At 50.3% G+C, this 10,053-nt stretch overlaps 1 protein-coding gene across 1 annotated transcript; it reads right to left on the bottom strand.

Annotated features, from left to right (window-relative positions):
- On the bottom strand, window positions 1-10,034 carry GUSB (glucuronidase beta). The gene is made up of 12 exons (XM_014876526.2): window positions 9,773-10,034; window positions 8,057-8,245; window positions 7,484-7,665; window positions 6,903-7,045; window positions 6,542-6,729; window positions 5,724-5,876; window positions 5,119-5,297; window positions 4,594-4,740; window positions 3,514-3,598; window positions 1,897-2,073; window positions 1,293-1,428; window positions 1-183 (listed from the first exon to the last, which is right to left on the bottom strand). Exons 1-12 carry the CDS (start codon window positions 10,007-10,009, stop codon window positions 26-28), a joined length of 1,974 nt encoding a protein of 657 aa, XP_014732012.2. The 5' UTR covers window positions 10,010-10,034; the 3' UTR covers window positions 1-25.
- Window positions 10,035-10,053: the final 19 nt, after the last annotated feature.

Here is a 10,053-nt window from a genome sequence, read left to right as displayed (position 1 = left end):
TCCCCAGCCACCAAACCCTTTATTTTCATTTTAGGTAGAAAGAATGTGATGTGATTACAGGAGGAAGACAGCTTGATTCATTTGCAATCTTCCAGTATCTGTCTCTAAGAACAAAGGCAGCTGCTTTGGGCTGGCGCTGGCGGGTGAAGATTCCTTTCTTGTTCCCCAAAACTCGTGTGGTCCCTGCAGAGAAGTTAGAAAATAAATATAGAAACCAAGCTCTTCCAGGCCCTGCTGTGAGCTGTTACAATGGAGGTACTAAGTCAGGCCAGCTGGAAGAGACCTCTGCACTTTCTTCTGCACAGTCAGGTATAACAGGGCAGCGTGGCAGGATCCATGGATGTGGCACAGCAATCCAGCTGCAATTCCTTGTTTTTACAGCTGCTGAGCTGGAACTCTTCACTGCTGTGTGCCCATTGACGAGTGTTCTATCTACAATGGCTTGGCTCCACCTTCAGATTAGATGGAGGAAATGGTGATGACTATTTACTGTCCTGTGTGGTGTCTGGATCCTTTCTGCCTGTTTGAATTTTCATAGGAAATTAGAGAAAAGGATTGCAACATGTGGAGAGACTGGAACTGCATCTGTGTGTGACCTTGTCTACATTTTCTCAGTCCTTTTGATGCTGCTTTTCTGGCCACTGCCACCACTGAGCTTTCCAATGCCTGTCCTGGTGCTCTGCAGGGTATTTTAGTGCTGTTCCTCCCTCTCACTGACTGCTCACCACCCCAGCCCACTGCAGGTGGCATCAGCAGAACAGGTTCATTATTAGATCTGAGTTGGGATTGTTTCATTTCTGTGGGACTGCACTGTAAATTAAGGAATTTCCCTTCCTTTGTGACTGCACTTATTTATTAATGATGGGTGGAGTGTTATGGTGAGACAGCTGTGTGCCAGTGTGGCATCTGCTCCTCTACTGCTAAACCTCCACCAAGTTCACAATGATTATTTAAGGTGCTGTGTTCCCAGGGCAGCTGTAGGTGACACTGGGAGCAAGTGAGATGTCCCTGAAGCTCTGAGGGTGGCCAAGAACCAGGAGCAATCTGGGTCCCTCACAAGCTTCCCCTGTGCATTGTCTCATGTTTCTGGGAGCATCTGTGCAGGAGAAAGGACAGGCAGGACCTTCCCTCTTGGCTCTGGTCACGCTGGATTTTGTGACAAAACCAGCTGTGATCTGTCCTGGTGAACAGAGGGCCTTTTGTCCTTCCCTTCAGCACAGAATTTGTGTGGCAGCAGCCACTAAGCTCCCAGGGAGGATGGAGAGGTGTTTAGAATAGAAATACGAGCTCACCTTGATTGGTCATGAAATCAGCAAAATTCCAGATGAGCTCCCCGATCACGTACTCCTTCCTCTTCTTGTCCAGGACAGAGTGGTACTGCCTGAGCAGTGCCTGCTGGTACTCCTCAGTGAACATCATGGGGGGGTCCTGCAGCCAGGGGAGCTGGGTCAGGGCACAAATGATCCCAGCAAAGCCATTCCCACTCCTGTTCCTCAACACAAACTCTGTGGCTGCCTGGTCTGCATTAACGTGGCTGTTGTGACCATTAGCGAACACAAAATTCCAGGTATTCCCAGGGGAATTCCCCTGGTGGCTTTTGTCATAGCAGGGACAGGAGTGCCACCCCCCTTGCATGGGACAGCACCACAAACCTCCATTCTCCAGGGTTTGCTTTCATTTCAGCATTTTCTAGCACTGCCAAGGAGAGATTGTGGAGTCCTCTTTGGGCAGACAGAGTGAGTGACAAAGCTCAGTGGTTTGGCTGGAGCAGGATCCCAGTCCTGGAGCCTTTGGGACATTCCCAGCAAAGCCAGGCCCAGTAGTGCCACCCTCTCCCAGTGACATTTTCCTGCCCTGTAAAAGCTGTTTCCACCTGGCAAACACCACAACACTCACACTGTGCAGCCCAGGCACTGAGTCTGCTCCATATTCACTCTGGATAATGGGTTTTTGGTAGGTTTTATACCAGTTGTCAAACTGGGCTGTGAGTTGGAATGGGATCACTTCCAGGTGGCCTGGGTCGTGGTACCAGGAGAAGTAGCTGTTCACACAAATCACATCCACGTAGGGAGCCTGCAAAAAACAAGGTCAGAGTGTTTTGGCACAGACTTCAACCTTCTCTTGTAAACTTAACCCTCCTTTGGGTTCATTTAATGAAATCCAGGTTTATTACATGTATAATGAAGTGTTTCCCCCATCACTCAGGCCCTCCAAACATCACCTCTTTCCCAGAAAAAAAAAAGGATAAAGTTAATAAGCTAACAGCATTAATCTGGCATTTTTCTTACAGATTAGGAAATCACAGCAAAGAGTTAGACAAGATCAACACGTTTCATTCTCAGGTTTGTTAGAAGTTTTTTTGTTTCCAAGATGTCTCTGGCTTGCTGGTACATTTAGATGTACTTTTTCTTTTTGAGTATTGGAATGTGATTATCAAGTGAGTGGTCAAATATTTTGACTAGCAACTAAATTTTGTGCATCAATGGTGCAATACTAAGACTAAAGCATTCTGCAAGTTATTTGCCATTTCTACCACATGGACAGTGTGATAAAAGGGCACAAAGCCCCCTCAAGATAAAGTGATGTTGTATGTAACTTGTTCAATGTTCTCTTAACATGTTTTGTAATAAAAGAAAAGAAAAAGTTCTAATATCACATCAGTGTATGAGAGATCTGTTCTTTGGGTTTGTTCCTCCAGCTGGGCAGGGTGGGAATGGGATATCCAAAAACAGATTCCTGCTGGGCTGCTTCAAATTTCAAGCCATCAGAGGATTTTTCTTTCTGAGGGGGGGAGGAAGAACCTCAGAGGTGCAGCCATTCCTGCTAATTAGAGGACAGTTTAGAAGAAATCCAAAGTGTAACCTGGAGCAGGGATGTGGCAGCACCAACTCACCTGCTAGAAGTGATTATTGTACAAAGATCTATGCTGGAAACAAATCCAGGTGTTAAAAATCCATGGTCCTTGCTATGAAAGGCCCAAAAATCCAAGGAAAGTGCCTTTTGGTTATTTATCCAGCTCTAGGGCTTTAATTGTGGAGCTGGAGGAGCTTTTAGATTATTCAACACAAACACACATCTGCCAAAGAAGATCTAGAGCAGTTTAAAGCAGGAATTAAAGCAAAGCTTCCTTCCTTTAGACTTCCACAAGGGTTGTGAGCATTTTAAAGAGGTTTAAGCTTTGGCTTAATTGCAAGTGAAAATCCTGAGTATTAGTAAACACAATTAATGGCATAGCAAAGCATGACAATATTAATGGAATCCAGGGGCATAATCCTGCACACAAAGAATTGTTCTCTCTTACAGATCTTTTTTTTTTTTTCCTGCTGGATTTCAACTACAGGATAAGGCGATTTCTACTAGAAAAATATAATTTTTCTTTAGCCTTTCCCTGCTAAATATCCCCAGTAAATTTAGTGGGGAAAGGACTATAAAACAAGTGCCAAGAGGAGGGAATGTAATGTATGAATTTGAAGGAAAAAAAAAAGAAAAAGCTAGAAAATAAAGCAAACTTACACCATGATCAAGAGCGTAATTAGCATCTGTCACAAAGGTGACTGGTCTGGAGGGGTCGAGAGCTTTAGTGTGAGCTATCAGTGTCCTGTTTGCAAACAGTAAAGCAAGAGTTCAACAACAGCATGGAGAAGCACAGCCCCTCTCCCCAGGCTCTCTGTCCTTCCACCCCCCCAGACAGAGCTGCTTTGGATTTAGCAGCCAGTGTTTTACTGAAATCAAGAGATTATCTGTCACCAAGTGCTTGCTACGCCACCTCAAAAAGAGCAGAGTGGAAGCACACCAAGCACAGGCACGTGTGTGGTGCCAGCAGCTCAGAAGCTGAAGGGACAGTTGAGTTTGAGGACAGAACTGTAAAAAGGGCAAGGAGAAGTTTCTGAACAACTCCTGGGATGTGTTCTCGAGGCCCTGTGCCACAGCAGGCAGAGGGTGGATGCTTTTGAGGAAGCCCAGAGTGAGGGAGATGGGACAGAATGGGACAGTCAAGCTCTGCTGCTGCCCTGGCATTGCAGGAGGGTGGTGGAACATCCTGCACAATGAAACTTCACAGTTCTCTCTGAATGCACCTACAGCTGCCAGGGACAGTCTGCTGCCCATTACAGAGCTGCTTCTGGGCTATGCAAAGCTTAAATCTCTTTAGAAATAAAACCAGGGGGGCTGCAGGGACTCAAAGCAGTGTTTTTGAAGTGGGGAGCCACAGAACAAATAAGCAGCACTAACTGCAGAACCTTGTGTTCAGAATGAAAGGCCAGTTATTTTACAACTTTACTATCCTTCTCAAGGGATTCAGCACTCATCTTCCAGTGCTAACAAGGAATATTCCATTCTCACCAGGTCTGATTTTAATTAACCCTTAGCTCAAGAAGAGATGCTCCAACAAGTGCACTCCTGGTAATTTTGTGGAGTCTTGGTGGTTCAGAACCAACACGTTGGGACAGTTCTGAGCATCAACTCGACACATGCAGCACTTCCATTTTAGTTTGGTTCCCAAAAATTGCCTGCCCTCCCTTTACTACCTCTCTGTGTCATCCCAAAGGAAGAAGAGGCATCATCTGCCAGGAGACGAGGAGCAGAGGCACTTACTTGAAGTAGTGAGCAGCTGGGGGCAGCTCTGATGCTGGCTCATTGGCCACTGACCACATGACCACTGAGGGTCTGTTCTTGTCCCTGCGGATCAGCTCCTCCATCACAGCCAGGTGATGCTGCAGGGACTTGTTCCCAAAGCTCTCACTGCAAGACACAAGGAGGTGAGGGTGGAAAATCCATCTCCTCTGCCTTTCCCTGTGAAAACTCAGCCCCTGGGCACAGCAGAGCCTTGATGGTTGAGGATGGCTTCTGCCCCATTTCCCCAGTTTGCTGCACAGTTCAGGGCCGTGGTTTGGGCTCATTAATGGAGCCATGTGGCAAAATGTGGCAGCACGCCCTCTTGGTTGCCCAACATCTTGAGTGGTGCAACAGAGATTTCCACACAGAGCAAAGTACTCCCATTATCAGCACAACGGGCGGGCGGGACACAGGACAAAAGTGTAAAAAGGGTAATGGGACACTTGGAAAGAGCTCAGAGAGCGGCAGAGGAGCGAGGGGCAGGGCGTGCAGGGCAGCTCTTACGGCAGTTTGATGCCCACCCCCGGGCTCTCGTCGATGACCACGATGCCGTAGGCGTCGCACAGGTCCATGATCTCCTCGGCATAGGGGTAGTGGCTGGTGCGGAACGAGTTGGCCCCCAGCCAGCGCAGCAGGTTGAAATCCTTCACTATCAGCGGCCAGTCCAGGCCTTTGCCACGGATCTGGGGACACACAGGAATCAGCCCTTGTGAACACAGCTCCCCTGCTTGATCCAGCCCCAGCCCTGGAGCTGCCCGGGGTGGGGAACCCGACAGCCACTGTCACAGTCACAGCGGTTTGGGTTGGAGGGGACCTTAAAGCTCGTATCATTCCACCCCCTGTCCAACTGGCCTGGAATATTTCTAGGGATGGGGCAGCCACAGCTTCTCTGGGCAACCTGTGCCACCTTCCCCACCCTCACAGCATGTCTGACTGAAAGCTGTGGCTGTGAGATGCTTCAGTGTCTCCACCAGCACATCCATGTGCCCTGAGGGATGTCAGGACTGGGCAAAGTGTCCCTTAGTGCTTAGCCTGGGAGGAGAGTGTGAGGAGAGGAGTGCAGGTGCTGAGGTGCCCCTGGGTGTCCCTGCCATGGGTGCCACACTTACATCTGCATCCTCGTGCTTGTTGACCCCGTGGAAGTAGAAGGGCCTGCCATTGATGAGGAACTGGGTGCTGGTGACGTGCACGGTGCGGATGCCGAGCGGGAGCGTGTACACGTCCTCCAGCAGCACCTCGCCCACCTGGGCCTGCATCTTCACCTGCATGGCCAGGGAGGAATGTGAGGGATCCTCACAGGGATGCCCAGTGCTCCCTCCCCTGTCTGTCAGGGAGATTTTGGCCCCACATCCCTCCCCAGCCCTGCCTCAGCACACAGCATGTTCCTCACTGCTGCTACTCAGGGGGGAGCCAGGTGTGACTGAACAAAAAGCAGAAATACAAAGTGTGGAAGCTGAAGGATGAAGAATGAGCCCCTAGATGACCTTTTGGCACTTGCTCATCCCAAAAACTCCAGTGTCTTTTCCCCACGGCATCCTCCCAGGCCATTTCTGTGCCCTGCACGTTGATGGCAGGCAATGAGTGACACATCAGCTGCTGCAAACCCAGAGCAGCTCATCCTCCCTGATTTCTTCACCTGAACTCCCAAAGAACCTCCCAGGCTCGAGCCACTGAACTCATCATCTCCCCAGAAGGGATGGATTGGACTCTGTGTGGAGGGCCAGCACCTCAGAGCACACTCCAGGAATGCCCTTCTCTCTGCCAGACCCTTCAGAAGCTGCCAAGGCTTGATTTGATTACTCCTAATTAGCAGAGCCACTCTGGTCACACGCACAGGGTTCGTGAGAGGAGAGCACAGAGGATGGGCCATATGGCAGTGCCTTAAACCCTATTAAACACACACACAGAGGAGGAAATGCCACTTTACCTCCAAGGAGTACAGGTATCCTGGGTTCTCATGCATCAGGTAAGGCCACCAGAGGTTTGGGTTGAGGACTTTGAGCTCTCCCACTGGGCCATCACCTGTAGCAACCACCTTCCCCTCTTGGTCACATAAAGTCAGGGACAAGGAATAATCTGTGCTGCCAACCACTGACACCTGGTACTGCACCGTGGCTGCCTCAGAGGAAACAAAAAACAATCACAGACTGCAAGAGCACAGCTCAGCCTCAGGAAAAAGCCACTAGGAAACAAATTCAATCAGACTCGTGCAGGATATTTTCCCTGTGCCCTTGTCACCTCCATCTGGAGGGATGCTGAGGGAGCTGCTGTAATTGCTCTGGACCTACCAACACTGTCTGACGAAGTGGTTGTCACAGTGATGTCATCGATGTAGGCAGCAGGAGTGGTGTAAAGCACAACTGGGCGGTGGATTCCAGCATAATTAAAGAAATCAAACTTGGTGTCCTGCACAAAATAGTTCCTGGGGTACCTGAGTGAGCAAGACAGGAGAACTGGCTGCATTACACTTCATTACACAGCTGAAGGCAGCATGGCAGTGCAAAATAATAATGGAAAATATCTCCATGACAGGCTGGATCTGTCTTTCAGCTGCTACACTGAAGGATTTTGCAGTTAACAAAAAAGATCTTGATTCTTCAGGAGAGCTGGTACTTGCAGCTTCCAGCTGAATCCAAGCTTCTCAAACCTTTCCTTGATTCAGCTTGACAAATCACCCAATCTGAGCCTCCTGTGCACAGAACAGATGCAATAACTCACTGCTGATTCCTCACAACACCATAACTTAAACTCCTCGCTGCTCCACTGACAAATTCACCATAAAAACAACCCCATGGAGAGGTTTATGAACCAGCAGCTGAATAAACTCCCTCTCTCCAGCAGCCCAGCAGTAAAACACCCCAGAACTCACCTTGATTTGTCAGCCATGTACTGGATGGAGCCCGGGGGCAGCGTGTGGGGGGTCAGGGTGTTGTTGAGGGCGAGGGTGATGCGGCACAGGGTGCCTGGGCTGCCCTGCACCACGCTGCTGATGTCGGCCTCGAAGGGCAGGTGCCCCCCTTCGTGTTCCACCACCTGCACCCCGTTCACCCACTGCAAGGAAAGACCCCAAAAAAAGGGGTTATTGGGATTTTGAGGCAAGCAGAGCACGGAGAAGGGAAGTCCAGTTACAAGGAACACCCAGGCTCTTGATCCTCAAAGGATCTTTGAGGGATCTCCCTTTGCTGGGGGCTAGGTCTGGGTCACATCAAGTGCCATTGAGGGACAGTTTGGGGCAGATCCATTAATCAGGAAGTGTTTAGTTACCAATCCCAAAACTGCAGGAACAGAGAAACTGGAATTCATTCTTGCTGGGGGAAAACCAGCACGAGTTCAGAAGGGGATGCAAAATCGAGGCAGGGACACATTTGCTGAACAAACCATAAAACCGCCTTTAGTCCAGCCTAATTTAGGAAGCACAGGGCCAACTCCCCGAGGCACTCACCACGATGGAGTAGTAATGGGCACTGCCAAAGCGCAGCACCACCCTGGGGGCGGGATCGCCCTGCAGCCAGCGCAGGGGGAGCAGCACCTCCTTCTCGTACCACACCCAGCCGATGTAATTCTCCAGGCTGGGGTCCTGAGTGATGTCGTTGAAGCTGGCCGGCACTGGCATGTCAATCACAGGGCCGGTCTGGCAGGAATTGCATGGAAAAGGAAGGAATAGAGTGTTTAAAAAGAGGAATTTTACTGTTGGAGGTGTCCCCTTCCACTAACAGCCTTACAATGCCTTTGCCAAGGGGGAATACTCGGGAAAAGCTGTTTAAAAACTGCTGAGATCTCTCACAGCTCCTGTACAAACCCTAATCAGCACCAGGCACAGGAACCTGCCTGTTCCTACAGGAAGCAGCTGCTCCTTTCTTTTCCTCTCCTGCTGTACAATGAAATGTTTTCATTAATGGCTCTGGAATCATGGAATCAGAGAAGTGAGGGGAAAAAACCCAAGGTTGTTGTTTCAGTGGGAATTTTCTCCTGCACAGCTCCAGAGCAATGTGGGGGTTGTGGTGCTGGTTATCATCAAAGAGCTGTTGTAAAAGAGTAACAAAATAATAGATATTTTGGGATATTTTTCTCCCACTGTAGACTCTTTGGGATGAGCTCAGCCTTTCTCACTGAAAGCAACAGAGATTCCTTGGGATTACAACAGAACCCATTCAGTTGCTTATTCCAATATGAAGATTATAGGGAGGCAGTGTCACAGTACATTGAATATTGAGGAATCCAGATGCTGTTGCCAAATAGAGCTGCTAATTTTCAGCACTTTTTGCACTCAGGATGTTGCACAAAAGAGTTCTGCAGCTTCTCCTTTCCTGGGGAAGCCTCAGGGAATGGAATGAGGAAGGTCTGGACACCCAGGGTGGGCATCATGTGCATGGCTGACTCAGCGCTGGCACTGCAGAGAGCCCAGTGCCTTCCTCAAAAAATCCTAATGGGAAAATCCTTGGATAGGGAAGAGGATTTTCTAGTATCTGCTGCAGGAAAACCTTTGCTTGTGCTGACCAGAACCTGTGTGTCCTTCAGGGAGGCTCTCTGAGGTCTAAAACAGGTTGAGTGCACTCATCTAAGCCTCCCTTGGAGGGGGTATATTTCAGGATTCCTCTCCTCTGGCAAAACTTCCAGCAGAGGAGTGCCCTTCATCTCTTCTCTCCTTCCACAATCCAGCAACAAAATCGGCCAAAACGCTAAAAACAGAAATAATGAACGACTTATCCATTTTATGCATAAAATCCATAACTCCTTTCTGTCAGGTAATGCAATTAATTTCCAAGCAGATCTCAAAACGTGTCCACCAGCACTCTGAAACTTTGGAATAAACCATTCCCAGTGCCCTTTCCAGGCATTTTTTTGCTGATTCTGTGCTGCTGGAAGCTCAGCGCTGTGCAAGGCTCCTGCAGCACGAACACCGGAGGTGAACGGGGTTCATCCGAACGGTGTCTGCCCCCGGAGCGGCACCAGGGGCATCATTAGGGGCTGCTAATTAGGAACTGCCTCAAAAAAAAAGCGGGGCAGGGCCAGCACCGCGGGGCGAACGGCAGCGACTGGGGAGGGGGAAAAGGCAAGGAAAGAGGAAGAAAGTGGAAGAAAGAAGCTCCCCCGGTAGGGAGGGGAAGGAGCGCAGCCCGTGCCCGGGGATGGGCAGTGCCCGCCCGCTCCCCGCTACCTGCCGGAGCGGCCGCCGGTACCAGCGCTGCGCGAACCCGGCGTCCCTGCCCGGAGACAGATCGGCGCGGAAGCTCCAGAGCCCGCCGAGCTCCCTGCGCTCGCGGGAGGGGCTGTCCCGGGGCTGCAGCATCCCGGAGGGACCGGCCGCCAGCCCCGGGAGGAACAGCAGCAACAGCGGCAGCACCGGCATAGGGCACAGCCCGGCACCGGCACCGCGTGAGGCCGCCAGCGCCATCTTGGCTGTGGGCGGGGCCAGGGCTGAGGGCGGGGCCGGAGCTG

This window comes from Sturnus vulgaris, chromosome 21 (assembly GCF_052056855.1).
Source record: "Sturnus vulgaris isolate bStuVul1 chromosome 21, bStuVul1.hap1, whole genome shotgun sequence".
Lineage (NCBI taxonomy): Eukaryota > Metazoa > Chordata > Aves > Passeriformes > Sturnidae > Sturnus > Sturnus vulgaris.
Note: the sequence above shows the minus strand (reverse complement) of the source record. Positions and strands in the feature narration are given on the sequence as shown.